General features: G+C 43.7%; 1 protein-coding gene across 4 annotated transcripts in view; it reads right to left on the bottom strand.

The window, feature by feature from the left end:
- Positions 1–16,874, bottom strand: part of celsr3 (cadherin, EGF LAG seven-pass G-type receptor 3) — a 128,329-nt gene extending 111,455 nt beyond the window's left edge. For all 4 annotated transcript variants that reach the window (XM_015967374.3, XM_054746341.2, XM_054746342.2 and 1 more), the window contains exon 1: positions 10,960–16,874. In XM_015967374.3, coding sequence (XP_015822860.1) covers positions 10,960–16,390 — 5,431 coding nt within the window. In that variant the 5' untranslated portion in view covers positions 16,391–16,874. The remainder of the gene's footprint in view (positions 1–10,959) is intronic.
- Positions 16,875–17,114: the final 240 nt, after the last annotated feature.

Raw genomic sequence — 17,114 nt, forward strand, 5'->3', positions numbered from 1 at the left:
AAATCTACTTCTGTCAGGATATTCATTCCATCCACCGTGGATTTCCAGCTTGACACTTCTCCTGCCTTATTTATCACAACTTTCCAGGAATTGTTCTGCCTCTCTGAACGCCTTGAAACACTCTCATCAAGTGGGAAGCTTCCAGAAGATCGTAATTAAAACTGCCTGATGACAAATTCTAAACACTGGAAAATAGAAATGGGAACACAACCTGCACTCATTTTTTTGTCAGCTGAGCAATGCCAAGCAATTATTCACATGATGGTGTTAAACAGACATGACCTCCTCTTTAGCCTGCAGTGGGTTAAAAGCTGCAGCATGAAATTAGATTAGTGTTTCTATACGCTGATCCAAACCGTGTTCATGCCAGAAATGTTCCCAGCTGCTTTGAAACGTCATTCTAAAGCAGAAACGTGCTTACAGATATGCTGATGCGAGCCCAGAACTAATTCAGGTCAGTGTAAAAATCTGCCTGTGTCACAGGTTTCCTCTTTACATCGGTGCCACTGCTACATAACGCTTAATTAGCCAGCTGAGGATTAAACCCACCATCTGGCTCTCTGAGCATCTCAGATGAAAGCAAACTGAGTCAAAGTTCATAAACATCAAACCTGAAGAGTCGACCTGCTGACAGATCCATCATGACTCCAACCGGGTGAAGATATAGACATGCTAAAAGGATTCCCACTTTAACCTGCGTTGTTGTGAGCAGCTGATACATTCATAAACCTGTAGACCTTTAGAGTGAGACGTGAAGAGTAATGTATACAGATGGGCTGGTGAACTAGTATGTCTAAAGGAAAGACAAGTTAGTCCAGGACTACGGAAGATGATTGGGGCCACAGAATGGAAAAAAAGAAAAGAAATACAATTCACACCAGTGAAGCTTCATAATTTCGACCCTAATATCCCTGACGATTGTAATAAATGTGGAAAAGAAAAAGGGACACTTTATCATTGTATGTGGCAATGTGAAGAACTTCAAATCTTTTGGAAGCAAATCTGTACAATTATTTCAGATTTAATTAAATGTAAGTTGCCCCTTGACTGTAAACTTTGTATACTGCACATCTATCCAGACAGCTTTGTATGTAACAAAAAGAATAAGAAATTGATTGAATTCTCCTTGTTACAAGCTAAATACGTTATTGCCTTGAAATGGAAGGCCATAGAAAGGCCAGGAGTGAAACAATGGATCAATTCTATGTCCAGGAGTCTGGCGCTTGAGAAACTAACGTATATGGCCAGAGGAAAACTCGAGGACTTCAAGGACATCTGGCTGCCCTTTTTGCATCTTCTAGACGCCTTTGACTTTGAAGAAGCAGAGTGAAGTGGGGGGTGGGAGGTAGGGGATTCTTGGGTTGGGTAGGTGTTGGGGGGGGGGGGGGGGGTGATGTATTTTGTAATGTTTTAATCTGAAAATCAAAATAAACATATTTGGGGAGAAAAAAAAGAAATACAATTCTGACTTTGATCTCAGGATTCTGACTTTTTAAAATCAAAGAATAAAGTCAGAATTATTTTTATTTTCTTTATTTGTCTTTTCAGTAGCCCTAATCCTCTTCCATACAAGGCAGATTCTGACTTCACAGAGAAACATAAAACATGGTTGCACAAAGAACAAAAAGAAGTTCCAAAGACAGAAGTTTGACCTTGTTTGACTTCTGATTCCTGCACGCTGATTGCCAATTGGAGAAAATTATGTTTCAAACTCCCAAATTCAATAAAATATGATGGTTGTCAAACTTTTGCAGTGAAAAACTGCATGGTAAAAATTACTCCCAAAGGTGCAGTTTTCATTCTTGGGAACAGCTGTTTAATTAAGCTACATTTCGATTTTAAAAAAGTTTAAGGTCCAACTCCATTCTTCAGGATCTCCCCTTGGTGGTTGCAGGAAATGGTAAAACATCAGCTTGCAGCACAGACTGACCAAGCACACAAAGTCAAAATTTCCAGAACCAACTACAAACCAAACCTACTCCCACTCGCTTCGCGTGGATTAGATGAGGATTTTCCAGAATAGTTTCAGAGGAGATTAAAACTATTCTTTTTATTTTTTACAAAACATGTATTTATTGGTTGCCATTGGTGTGTGAAGTGTATTTCAAGCAATATGGCAAAAAAAAATTCCAGATAAAAAAATCTCAGACGGCACCTTTAAAGTGACACATTTAAAGACAACTGCTGTAGCAGAGCTAATGGTAAATGCAGAAAATTTTATAAAAACAAAATCTGGCGAAATAAAGTTTAAATCCTCTTAGGGCCTCTGAGGTTAAATATTAAAAATGCATTAAATATGAATATTAATTAAATTAAAGCTTTGATTAGTGTTCTGTGTATCTAACAAACAGGTTGCGTTAGAGGATTTTATACGATGAAGCCAAAAACAAAAGCTGCAGGGCTTACTCTGGGTTCAGAAGTCAACCATGTTTTCATCACAATGTGACATTCAGGCTAGTTCATGACATTTGCTGCCCCGTTTATTCCTGTTTAAAACTTAAATCATCCTCTGTGCCACTGAAAAATTTAGTTAAAAAGGCAATCGGCATGTAGAGATGCGTGGTTCTCAAAGTTAACAACAGGGAGAACTTCAAACCTACACTGTAGTGAAAATTAACTTAATCAAGTTATGTCAACTGGTTCCACTGAACCTAGTAATTTAAAAAGAGTAATTTGCATAGTGTTATGTTATGTTAACGATAAATGTATTTTACTTTTTACGTTTAAACTTTAGTGGAACCAGTTGACATAACTTGGAGTAAATTCAACGTTTTATTTCTTACAGTGTAAAATAAATATAATGCATTTCTTATTAGTCCTTTTAACCAACCAGAGCCAAAGAACACACACACACACACGCACACACACACACACACACACACACACACACACACACACACACACACACACACACACACACACACACACTAAAACATCAGGGGCAGTTGTCGTGTTATGTGTCTTGCCCCAAGGCCGCCTGACTTGTGTGCTGCAGACGCTGACGATCAAAGTGCTGGCGTATCGATCAGCTCACTCCAACTCCAGAGCAGCCTCTGAAGACTCACTTTCACCCTCATGTTTGCACCACTGGGTGAATAAAACGCGTCGTTATTCCACATAATCCAGAGCATTGAGAGTATTCTCTTGGGAGCTGACTTCTCTCAGCTGACCCACATTACCCAAGAATCATCATCAGAGTGCTCACTCAGAAGATAATAGTTAACATCGGTGCACTGACCTGTGTGTACACTAAGTGAATTCATTGTGTGCTGATCTGTGGCCAGGCTTAATGTTAGCATTAATATGTGATGTGCTTTTTTTTCTACCAACACCATCTGAACTCTCAAAAATCCTGGCACAAAGCACAAAAGGCCATTTCACTCACATCAGCGTGGATGTAAGTTGCATAATGAGTTTGTCCAGTTTGAAAGTGCTATGTTCCCTGGATGGCGTGCAGAATCATCCAGGGAGAATACGTTTGAAGCTCTAACTGACTCCGTGTGGCATATTTACATGAGATAAATTTTTATTGTGTATTAGTAAAGCTGCTATAACTAAACATGATTTTAAAAAATACATAAATACATCACAGATTTATCATACAAGATGCTGTCTAGTGCCACTCCACGGGGTTCTTACCAATGTTCAGTGTTTTTTTAATTGCTTTTTTCTTTTTACTTGTTTATCTTATTTTTGATGAGGAATTGCTGGAAGATGCATGAAATAAGAATCCAAGTGACCATAAATATATCTTTACTGATGGAAAGGTCCGGCTGTGTATCAGAATTTAAAATCAAATGGATGTGATGGGAGGAACTGGTCCGTGTACTGGTGAATATGACTGCATCGCTGTTGGGTTTAGAGGACCAACTCATTATGGAGGCATTGTGACAGAAGTACACAATCCTTTTTAGGCCATGCATGCGCTGAAAACACAAGTAACAATAGGAAATAATTTAATAAAGCAGCAGAGTTGGGTTAAAAAGATGTCACATATGTTTCTTTAGTTCATCTCTTTGCTTTAAACCCATTTATTCTGATCAAATCAGACATAATAACATTCTTCTGAACTCAAACAGCGGCACATCGTTTCACATTTTTTCCCTAAATCATTTGATTCAGTAAATAAACAAACAGGAATGATCTGCAACACTACAACACTAATGCAATAGCCTACCTTTAATACTAATTGACTATTTGAATTACCAAATATTCCCGGGATGATGATGTTGCTCTGCATGTATGAAAATGGGGTTTCTTAATTCATTAAGCAAACTGTTCCTCCTTCAAATGTCCACTAAACTGAATTTATTGCAGCTTTTTCTGTGTATTAAAGTAAAAAAAAAAAAAGAAACTGATCTCCAGCTAATCCATAGAAAGAGGTTAAAAACTGTTTTTTAGGAACTGTTAAGGTTGACTTTTCACTAGTTTACTGTCCTTTAAAGTGAAGAAGTTAAATATTCTGGAATCACCACAAAATGTCAACAAAGACTTAATCTGATGGAATATGACTCTCTAACATGTCGACACCATGCAGTGTTCGTCTTAACCTTCACTCACCCTGTTAAATCTACTTTCAGCAAAGCTCTGTTCTACATTCAAACCCCCCCCCCCCCCCCCCCCTCCTCCAGTGACAACTGGGAGTTTGCCAGTATAACCACCGACTGCTGCTGGCAGCTGGAGCGGCTGGTGGTTACTTTGGCTGAAGGGCACCTTGAGCTGATGCAATATGAGATGCCAAATGGTCCCAAAACTGCCTCGACCAGTTGACCCTAAAGCCAGCATCAGCTTTGTGTTTGTGGGTTTAAAGAGCTGGCAGCACAAGAATGTAAATGTGAGAATTCTCATCAGAATCAATAGTCTGATGCAAAGTATTAAAAAATAAAACTAGCGTGGAAGACAGAAAGTGAAATTGAGGGAAGCGAGCAAGAAAGTGAGAGGACCAGAGGGAGGAGGGCAGTCCCCGCACTCTCTGGCATGCACAGATATTATTCATTGAGAAGATGTGAATACAACCTCCAGTGCAACGCTTAAAGCCTCCTGAGAAAACACACACACACACACACACACAAAATATTTCTGCCACAGCAAAACACGGCTCCAACATTCATACAAATAAATGGGGCAAGCCTAAATGTAAATCCTAACACTCTAGTGTATGTACACACACACACACTCTCTCTCTCTCTCTCTCTCTCTCTCTCTCTCTCTCTCTCTCTCTCTAAACAGCAGGACTGAGGAGGAGCAGAGGTAAAATAAGAATAGGTACTGCAGATGGAGACTGATGAGAAAATAACTTTAAGAGGTGAAAAGGAAGAAATGTTCGGTTTGAAGAAAAAAACATTTTGAGTTCAGATGAATCTAATAACAGCTTATTTTCCACAAAACGGGCAAACTTTCAGGACAAATGGCTGTTTGTGTAGCTAAAGTCAAGTCTCTTTCTCATCCAGGGCTTTGTGAGCGCTGAGTGGTCAAGTAAGGACCTGCTATTGATCCCTCTGACTCTAAATGTAAAACTATAAAATCTGAAGGCTTATGGCTTAGCCATAAAAGCTTTTGCTGAGTTGTGTATGCACAGCTGGTTCTGCATGTTCCCTATGAGAACACACTCCAAACACTGAGTCCGACAAGATCTGGGCATGCAGACACTGCCAAATAAAAGAGTGGTGTGCAGCATTTTAGAGTAAAACCCTGATAGCTTCTGCCAACTCTGATCATTGTGCAATCACAGCGTATTTCAAATAGAGCTAGAACAACAGAACATAGGTCTCCTTAAACTTGTGTTAAAGTAGCTTTCCGGAGTTTTCCCCAACAAGAAATCATGTATGATTTGTCAGAAATCCATAAAAGTGATTGTCTCATTATGATAAAATATAACCAATATGTCTTTTATTTTTTTGCTAAACACGCCCCCCGCCCTGCAGAGCTCCGTGCAATAAGAAACTGAGCGCCGACCAGAACTAACCAATAGCGTTAGACTACCGCTTACTTGCTTCAAATTTAAGGAATACCTCGGCTGATGCAGAGTTGATGAACTTTTCACGGACAAGAAAGTCTTTAAAATATAAATATATGAAAACACAACACGACATGAGAATAACACTCGTAAAATAACGTGTTTTAGCTCTGTTTGTCGGCTACAGAAGGACATTTATAAACAGAAACGTGAAGTCGCCATCTTAAAAAAACAGAGGAACAGAGTTTTTGTGTGATGTGCTTGTCAGTGATGGTGCCATCGGATAAGAGAAATACTCCACAAAGAAGCTTTAAACTTTAAAGGTAGTTGCTCATTTTATGTAATAGAATATTAAGGATTGTTTTGCTTTTAACAACAAAAACTAAAAAAAACATCAATGGAAGGAATTGTATTGTGATTTGACCCATTTGAAATTCAAATTTACCCATTACAAAATATGAGCTTATAGAAAATGTGATGGGAAAAATGAGTCAAAAAGCAATAATAATACTAAAAACAACCATAGATGAGCATGAGCATGTTTCTTTTAGGAGAAACCTTTGAGCTTCGGTCAGTATGAACAGTGCTCATGGGAACCTCCTGTGAAGAAACTCATTTCTGCTCCTTCAACCTAAAATTAGGTGTCAGAAATCTGCAAGTCTGCAGAACTCCAGAAACATCCTCACTCAAACTGGAAACACAAGGTGGATTATTCTTGTGTTTGGCTGACTTTGAAGCATGAGAACACTTTTTTTTTTATCATAAATGAAGTCATTTTATTCGTTTTTTCATTGCTTTTTTCTCCAGTATGCATGTCAGCCTCGTGAGTAGATTTATGTGGAAATAAAACCTCTCACGCTCCTGTTTCAGGGGGTAGAAATTTATCAGATGACTCTGGGATGAAAAACGATAAGATTACGAGTAGTCCTCATTAATATTTATGATCTGCAAACATCTCACCTCTGATTGGCTAACAACAACATGACTCTCATGCTGCCTCCGTTAGCTTGCAACATTGATATTTTGATCTCCACAAGCCTAAACGTGTACAGTGATCCCTCGTTTATCGCGGTAGATGCGTTCCAGACCTGGCCGCGATAGGTGAAAATCTGCGAAGTAGGGACACCATATTTACAGTACAGTACTATATTGAATTATCGTATGATCACATTCTCTTTTTGTGGGTAAAACTCAAGAAAAAAAAAATGTTTACTTGGTTTTTTTATAGTTTTATTACAAAAAGTGCATTTTATGATGAAATTGATGAAAAAAAAGGAATTTCTTGATATTTCGCATAGAAAAATACCACGAATTGGTGAAAAATACCGCGAATCGGCGAATTTCCCTTGAATAAGGCTCCAAAGAAAAAATCCGTGAAGTCGTGAATCCGCGATAAACGAACCGCGAAGTAGCGAGGGATCACTGTTAATGGTTAGCTTCTATTAGCCGAGGCACTCTCTGCTCTCTCCTGGATGTGAAATGAACAACAGCCTTCTGCAGTCACAATTCAAGTTGGCCAGAGCCTTGAATGCAAATTTCCTTGTGACGTTGAAGAAACAGTTTTTTTCCATCTGATTCCTTTCAGCAGCTAAAGCAGGCGATAGGGGTTGAATAATTTTTTTTTTACATTCTCAGTGAATGAGACCTTTTAATGCTGAGTTCTGAATCCAAACATGAGTAGATGATGAAAGAAGAAAAGGTGTCTATGACAGAATGATTATCCTGAACGCACCACAGTACGCAACAAAGTACTTCAACAGGTGCAAGCTGAGGACTTGGTATTGATCACAACAGAACGACAAGCAATAATCTATTCAAAATCCCATCAAGGGTGACTGGAAAAGTGCAGGCTGTGATACTCATCAGGGTTAAAGGTTTTGAATTAATAAAGATTCATTCTACACATAATACATTTTATCATCAGTGGTACAACTGCCGGAAGCTTAACTGTGACAGAAAAGTGAAGGCAAGTTAAATGATAACTAATAACAGGAATACCAGAGATGCATCTCATCCATCCAACGTGAGATAAAACAAAGATGAAGAAGACAGTTGTGGGTTGAAGAAGAACAGGTGGACACAGATAACACACAGCAAACAATGAAGGTGACAGCTTTGCTCCAAGTTTGACTCTGGCTGACTGTGGTTTTATTAAAACCTCGTAACTGTCAGATCCTGAGGAATCAAGGAGGAGGGGATGAGATGGGCTGGGAGAGGGTGAGCTGGTGTTGAAGAGAGGGAGGAGCACGGATAAAATCTCATTAATCAGACACACACACACACACACACACACAAACACGCACACACACTCAAACGTATTACTTTTCCTCAACTTTTTTCAGAATTTAGCCGCTTAGCCAAACTTTTCTTTATGTTCTTAAACCTAACTCACTTCTTCTGTTTACTCTCTCATTCATCCTGTCATTTGAATTCTATTCACTCACTCATGCAATGACCCCACAAAGCTCATTCATTACTATCTCATCCATCTCTTTGTATCATTTAACTGACCCCCCTTCTTCTTTCACCCTTGTCTCGTCTGCTAAACCCAGATTTTCTTTCATCTCATGCAAAATGACGCCAACGTGAGCGTGCACAGGTCAACATCGAGCACACATAAACCTCCTCATAGAAACTGTGTAAATGGGATACCGGGTCACACACATTCCCAAGCAACCTCTCCTCCGCGACGCTTACAGACAGAATGCGAACACAGTATTTGCCCTACAAAGCAACAATGCTGCTCTCATTTCCTCTTTCTGGAGCTCGTTAATTCTTAAGGCTTTGATCAGTGACAGCAAAAGGAAACCCTAAAAGCGTTAAAGGCTCAGACTTTAAAAGCCACATCTAATAAAACACACATAAGTGTACAAGAAAATGTTTTTAGGAAAAAATGTAGCCTTGAATTCTAGCTAAAGCTAAAAATCAGCATGGAACAAAGTTTTGTCTAGTAGAGAATTTTGTTAATGATCAAATATTCAATAAAGTTTTAAAGGATGTGTCATTGTGCATTAAATTATATAAGCACATATATCATTTCATAGGATGTTCAGCCAGTGATGGCAGCTGTCTCACTCTGAGAAGGGCGAGGCAATTTTTAAATTCTTCATTCAACATGATTTTATTGTTCAGAATTATTCAAAGCGGAGTTTCACAGAGAAATGTGTAATTCTTGTTATTTTTTAAGTATGATCGGTCATGCTGAGGTTCACATGCATTATGAGGGTGAAAATAGCCATCTACCCCTATCGCCTGCATTAGCCAAACAACAAAAATAAACGGGGAAACTCTCAGGCCACTAGTGATGTGTCGGTCACGAACGAACCGGCTCTAAGAGCCGGCTCTTTGAAGTGAACGACGGGAGCCGGCTCGTCATTGGGAGCCGTCCCCTCCCCTCCCCCCTTACTTTGGTGAAAGCTACAGGCGATTGGACAACATGTGTAACTGCGTGTCCAGACTGTCCACACACAGAGCAGTAGGGGCGGGGAAGAGGGAGGATCAGACTCAGACACACAGCAGAGCATGTGTGGGTGGAGGGGAGACGAGAGGGAATGAGGAGGAGGAAAAAGGCGAGCGAGAGAGAGGAGAGTGCGACGAAGATGGTGAGAAAATGAGCGCCAGCAGTCGGAAAGTGGAGATTTCTTAAAGAGTTCAGTTATTAAATCCATAGAAATGATAAATATTTGATATATCGCATTTTTTACATTAGTAAATCATTTTACATATAGTTTTGTATTATTTTACTCATAAATGTACTCTACGCAACAGAAAATCTGAGGAACCACTTGGGAGCCGAAAGAGCCGGCTCTTTTTGGTGAGCTGAGCCAAAAGAACCGGCTCTCTAAAAAGAGCCGGAATTCCCATCACTACAGGCCACTCTCTTCTACGCCACTGGGAATTATTAACATTAATGGCCCTGACCACCTTGGCTTGCAGCTGTGGAAGGCTGTTGATTTAGCGGTAAGGAAAGAAGACAGCGTGTCTCCGCTAGTAGAAGCTAGCAGTTAGCATTAGCAACTCAACAACATGGCAGAACACATTCAGGCTTCTTTGTGGGGATACAACATTAACGTTGCAATTACCCAAGAAGGAAGAGTGAACAAAGGCAGCAAAAGAATATATGTTGCTGTTAGCCAATCAGACGCGAAACATTTGCATATCATGAATATCAATGACCAAGACTCCAAATCCTGCTGTTTTCCACTCCCCCACTCCTCTGACTAATTTCTACTTCCTGAAACAGGAGTGCCAGAGATTTTTTTTCCACACAAAATGATTCACAAGGCATTCATTCATGCAAGAGACTAAAGCAGATTTAATGAAATAATGAGTGTTTGCCCACCTTTAAAATCCACACTACACATCACACATCCACAAACACATCTTACACTTGAAACAAAACAAGGATGAGTCCATTTTCTTCACAATATATGAGGAAGATTTAACAATAAATAAATAAATAAATAAATAAATAAATAAATAAGTAACAGATTATCCCTCTGGAGGCAGGCGTTACAGATTTGCAACGTTAAAACCTACCAACCTGGTTAGTCCACATAAGTATTTCATGAGCATTTGTTAACTCAGAAGTACCCCTGAAGGACTTAGTTGTTCGTCGTTTTATCAAAACTTATTTTGAGCCTGAGAGGATTGGTTACTGTCTGTCCCAACTTATCCTAGGTCTAGGTTTCAGAAACAAAACCACCGTTTGTTGGTTTGTCTTCTATACCTGCTGAATCACCTTCTATTAGGTTTGAGAAAGACCAGATGACTAAATCCAATTTCCTCATGAGCCCAAGCTATGCGAAAGCACAGAGCTCAGCCAGTCCTTTTCTCGTGCTCTCATCCGTTTCTCACTCACACACAAGCCTCGCAGTGTTGGACCTCTTATCTTCACAGCATTTTCTAACACTGAGTAAAGCTTTGAGGGGAATCTGAATGGACATCACAAACTCCAACTGCCCCACATTTCTGCTAAACATTTTCTCTTCATGGTGTCTTACCTGTGACAGTGATCAGCATGGGAGCAACCAGAGGCCTGTTGTTATCCAGTTTTCGACTCAGTTTGATCTCTCCGCTGGTGTGATTCAAGAGCAGCAGGTGAAGCTCATTCCCCCTGTCGATGGTGTAGTACAGCCTGTCGGACACATCAGGGTCATGGGCTGGTACCCTCCCAATCACCCCACTGGGGAAACTGTTGGACCGGTTGGACACAAAGTTGTTGAAAATAATTTGAAAGTCTTTCAGAGTTGGGCGGTTGTCATTCTGGTCCACCAGGCGGATTCTAACAGTGGCCCTGCTGACTAGAGGTGCTGATGTGGCCTGGACTACAATCACATACTCATTACGGGCCTCATAGTCCAGATCAATGAGTGATGTTAGTTCTCCTGAAAATATGTCCATCTGGAAGATCTCTGGGATGTTACCCTCCACAATTTGGTACATGATCTGAGCATTTGCACCCTCATCGGGATCAGTGGCAGTGATCTGGGCCACAACAGAACCAACAGCACTGTTTTCCTTCACCAGAACCTCAAAGTCATCAGCAGGAAAGACTGGTGCATTATCATTTACATCAAGGACTGTCACCTGAATGTGGACAGGGGTTCGTTGAGGGGGAACACCACGATCCACAGCATAGGCAGTCAGCTCATAGAATGGCACACTCTCACGATCCAAACGGCGGACGGTTCGGACAATGCCAGACGTAGGTTCAATGGTAAAATCTCCATCCCCGTCCTCACCGTTTTGAAAGGTGTATTGAACACGACCGTTGGCATGAGCGTCACGGTCTGTGGCTGAGATCTGGAGGACACTAGTGAAGGGAGGAGCATCTTCACTCACCGTCCCCTGGTACCTGGGACTGAGGAACTGAGGTGCATTGTCATTTACATCATTTACATTCACCTCAACATATGTTGTGTCTGATTTCTGTGGTATCCCGTTATCTTTAGCAGTTATAGCCAAAGTGTAGGTCATCTGGTCCTCATAGTCAAGCTCTGCCTGGAGTGTTATCGCTCCAGTGGCTGGATCAATGCGGAATTGTGGGATGTTGTCCTCAAGAAAGTATGTGATGCGAGCATTTTCGCCAACATCATCATCTGTGGCACTGATTACAACCACTGTGCTTCCAGGCGGTCGGTCCTCATTCACGCTGACAGAGTAATGAGCGCTCTGGAACACAGGTCGGTGTGTGTTGGCGTCGGTGATGTTGATATGCACTTGGCAGGTATCGTGTAGTGTACGGTCTGAGGCGGTGACAGTTAGAACGTAACGGCGCTCTTGTTTGTAGTCCAGCGGAAGAGCCAATGAAAGAAGGCCCGCTCCTCCAGCCGTGCTGATAGCAAAGCGGTTTCTGGTGTTTCCTCCAGTTATCTGATAGGTCACTGCACTGTTGACATCTCGATCCACAGCAGTGACAGTCACTACGCTAGTACCAACGGCTGCATCCTCGTTCAGTCGAGCATAGTACTCCTTTTGGAGGAATTCGGGCCGATTGTCATTAACATCCATGACTGTGATGGTGACACTTGCTGTGGCAGAAAGGGGTGGCATTCCATAATCCCTGGCCTCAACACCAAAAAAGTAATGCTCCACAGATTCTCTGTCAAGAATAGAGCTAACTGTGACCCAGCCAGTGGCAGAATTGATAACAAATGGTGTGTCAGAGCCAGTGCCGGTTAATCTGTACTCTAGGCGGGCATTGTCACCTGAATCTGTATCGATGGCCTGAATGTGGAGAATGGAGCTGCCAACTGGGGCACTCTCCAGCACAGATGCCTGAAAGGGGGTGGAGACAAAAATAGGTGGGTTGTCGTTGACATCTGTGACTTGCACACTGACGATTCCTGTATTATTGGAGAGAGGTGGTCTTCCATTGTCCTGAGCCCGCACACGCAGCGTGTACTCCCGTTCAGACTCATAGTCCAGAGGTGCAACCACCTGAATTTCACCCGTGACACTGTCGATGGAAAACTGTCCGCGACTGTTGCCACTGATGATGTTATAGTGAACTGCAGCATTACTGTCCTTGTCCCGGTCCGTGGCACTCACACGGAGGATCTCAGAGTGAGGCCTCACGTCCTCCTTCACTGCCACCACATAGCGCTTTTCACTGAACTGAGGCACATTGTCATTTTCATCCAGCACTGTGATAAAAACTTTGACAGTAGCAGAGCGTGGCCCCGGATCCTTTCCCTGGTCACTGGCCTCCACTTGGAGTGTGTAGTGCTCGTTTATTTCCCGGTCCACAGATCCACGTGTTGTAATAAGTCCAGAGCGGGGGTCGATCTCAAAGGCAGTCCGTGCTATTGCGGCTGATTCTCCAATAAACCGGTAACGAATATTTGCATTGGATGGGGAGTCTGAATCCGTTGCTCTCAACTGTAGGATGGGATAGCCCTCCTCTACATTTTCCCGAATCGTCTCCCTGTACTCAGTTTGCTCAAATATAGGTGAATGATCGTTGCGGTCTGACACAGTAATGGCTACCATTGTGGTGCCAGAGAGGCGTGGGGAGCCGTGGTCAGTCGCTGTGACCCGGAAGTAATGCTGGTCCATGTGCTCCCTGTCGAGAATCTGAGTGGTGGTGATGAGTCCTGATTCTGGGTGGATGTGGAAGTAGTCAGATGATCGGCTGTTCATCAGCGGGGCGATGGTGTAGCTAACTCTGCCTGCTTCTCCTGCATCTTGGTCTAAGGCTGACATGATAATGACTGAGGTGCCAGGTGGCTGGTTTTCAGCTACTTGAACTTGGTAGTTATACAGTGAGAAATGAGGATGCTTGTTGGCGGCACGTCTAGAACGAGACCACGGCATCAGAATCCTCCTCTCTTTTTCTCCCGGTGAGGTATCCTCATCTGCTACTATTATCAGGCGTTCCAGACTCCTCTCCCCCCTTGAAGTCTCACCTCCCTCGCCTCCCTGGTTGCTTTCATCTGCTCGACTCTCTCTTTTCCCTCTTTTGTGATCCAAGTCTGTGACGGTTGAAGTGCTACTGCCCTGATCCTGACCCTGACTCCTCCCTCTCTCCACATTACTCTCCTCTCCCTGGATTCCCTTTTTCTTCTCCTCCTTTTCCCACTCCTCCTCCTCATTTTCCTCTTCTGCCCATGATTCTCTACCTCCCATCCACCGCGTCTCTCTCTTGCCCTCCCCCACCTTTAATTTTCCTCCCCAAACAGCAGAAGCAACAGCAGCAGACCCCTCCAAACCCTCTCCCTCCTTTTCTACACCTCTCTCCCTTTCTTCTCTGGTCCCCATCTGCTGCCTCTCTGACAGGCTGACACCTTCGGGCTCTAATGGCACTTGATTACCGGATTTTAATTGCATATGTGCGCTTTCACCTAGCTCAGTGGCTGAGTAGTCACTGGAAATGCTTTCAATGCACCTAACGTGGACAGCACTCTCCCATAGATCTTGTTTTTGTGTCTCGCCATGCCAGGCTGTCTTTGCTGTCTTGGATTCATGACTATATTCATCAATCTCCTTGCTTGCATCCTTTATGTTGTTGTTATTGCTGTTTGTGTTCAATTTATTCCACATAAACATGCCTCCAGAGGATTGTGGAGCTGTCCATTGTGCTGAAATAACCTCATGAGCTGAGGGGGAGGGAAGTAAGGACTCCTCCTGCCATGTGGTCAAATTCAATGGCCAGGAAAAGGATGGATACCTCGCTTTAGTTTGACTACGCTGTTTGCGTTTTGTTGCAGGGTGAGTTGTGGCTGATACAGAAAGGTCAGAGTCACTGGCTGACTCTGCCTCAGAAGTTGCTTCTACTTTTTCTGCATCTTCGCGATGCCGTTCAGATGGTCTTCTTATATCTGTAAAGTCACTTGGCTCTTTCAGAGTGAATTCATAAACTGCCAGTTCAGGGTTTGTTGATTCAGCATTAGTGAAAGCTCTTTTTTTGGATAGAAGGTGTCGACTGGGCTTCTCTGAGATGCTAATAGAGAGAAATCGGTTGAGGTGACTGATCTGAGTCATACCTCTCCTGGGGACCATCAGTGTGGCTAAATATCCCTCCCCCATTTCTTTTTTGCCCAGACAACTGAACCAGCCACCACTAACCTCCCTGCTCTCTCTCTGGGCTTGACTGCCCCGCCCCCTGATTGTTGATTTCTCCTGCTGTTGCTTATTATCAGCACTGAGTGATAGCATCACAACTGGAAAAACTGAACAATTCTCTGCATGATTAGTCAAATCATCATGCTGTTTGCCTTTGTAAACCCTTTCTTCTCTGCCTCTCTTTACCCCTCTTCCATCATCCATGATTCTGGCATAATTAAACAATTTTTTCACACAAGAGGGTAAACTGGCACTGCGGTTAATGTCTCCCTGTACACCCTTCTCTTTTCTGTTTTTAATGTGCCCAGGTCTGCTGCCACCATCACTCACCTTTCTGTTGCTGTTAGGATTGATAACACTGTGTCTGTCTAAATGAGAACAATTACCAGCCCTCCTGTCCACACTGGCAGAGCTCTCATCAGCATCCCAAATCTTCTTGATGCTGTTCCAAAAAACTGTTTCATCCTGAATTTTACAAACACATGGAGTCTTGGAGAAATTAAAAGCTGGAAAACAATAACTGCAGTCCACTTTTCTTGGTTGACATTTGGAGATGCAATTTGAAGTGTTAGCATGAGGTAAACTGTATCCAGAAATAGGATGATTGCACCAGTAGGGAGTGGCTGGAAATGAGCCAGGTGAAGGCTTGTTGGTCAGAAGGAAGATTTTTGAGGAGATATTCCTCACCCCACTAGCCTTTTTGCACGCCTTTCCTGCTTCTCTCTCACCACTTCCGGGTGCCCTGCGTGGTCCAGAGGCGTGCACAAAGGCTCTGTCAGCGCCACGTTTGGAAAGGTGTGGCCTCAACTCCGACCATAGTTGCGCGCACGTTTTAGTCCTTTTTACTGCCCTTTTTTTGCCATTCAGAACCAAAAGGATGAGAGCAGGTGAGGTGGAAGATGAAACAATGCCCAGTTTCCCCATCCTTCCTCTTTCCACACCCTCTCCTGCTCCGACGCCATCGGTGCTCAACCTGCCCCTACTACTAGGGTGGAGAGGAGGGGAAGGTAGTGGAGCCCAAAACGTCCCGACACTTTTCAGTCTCTCTTCCTGCGCCCTCCTTGCCCATAGGATGCCCTCCGCGCGCCGCTCTCCACAGCATCCCTTAGTCCACGCTAAGATCCACCTGCTTGGGCGTAGATTCCTGCTGCCCCTCGGCGATTCCCTGGCTTTCTCAAAGTGATGCTGTTGCTGCTGCTGGCTCACTTTACCGGCGTCTCGATAGTGAAGGCCCGGTGTCCATCTGCTGAAAACCCCTCCTGTGCTCACCGTCCCCGGAGTGAGGGTTAACAAAGAACCGAGGAGAAGCAGGTGGAGTGTCAGAGACGAGAGCAGGAGCGGGGTGAAGCCCGTTATAGGTGCAGCCATTTAGTCTCTTCCTTTCTCCGTCCCTCCTCCTCCTTTCTCCCGCTTCCACTTCGCACTATCCTCTATCGTTCTCCTGTAGCGTGTGCTTTCCTCCCCTCCTTCCTTCCCGTTACTTCTCTCTCTCTCTATCTGACTCTCTCTCTCTCACGCTCCCCCGCTCCGGCTAGGTGGCCAGTTCCAGGACCGCCAGCCCCGCCCGACACCTTCCCCAAGGCTCCCCCGTCTCTCTGTCGCCACGGAGAGTTGGCATCTACCCGCTGTGGTCCGTGGAGCCGGAGGTCTGAGCGTTAGGAGCGGCGCAGCAGCAGCATCACTCCTCCCGAACATTCACATCCAACATGGCTCACACACTCGCACCGACTGGCTGGCTGGCTGCCTCACACACTATCCCTCAGAGTGTGTGTATGTGTGTGCGCGCGCGCGATCCTCTAGAAACGGCAGCAGACCCAGGCGGTCTCCATCCAGGCGCGCACACGATTACGCACTCCCCCCCCCCCCCCCCCCCCCCCACCACCACCACCACCACCCCCCTTGCTCATAATGGTCGGCTCCGGTGCGCAGGGCTGTTTATACAGCAGCACCCGCGGCGGCCGCCAGATACCCAAGCCCATATCCATATACGAGATGTTATCACCCTAACAAACGGCCCTGCAGGTTTTCCTAGTTAAAGCAAAGTTCAGGATAAAATGGAATGATGGAAGAGCTCTGGGTAAGGAATTCCTAC

Source organism: Nothobranchius furzeri, chromosome 15, assembly GCF_043380555.1.
Source record: "Nothobranchius furzeri strain GRZ-AD chromosome 15, NfurGRZ-RIMD1, whole genome shotgun sequence".
In the NCBI taxonomy this organism is placed as follows: Eukaryota; Metazoa; Chordata; class Actinopteri; order Cyprinodontiformes; family Nothobranchiidae; genus Nothobranchius; species Nothobranchius furzeri.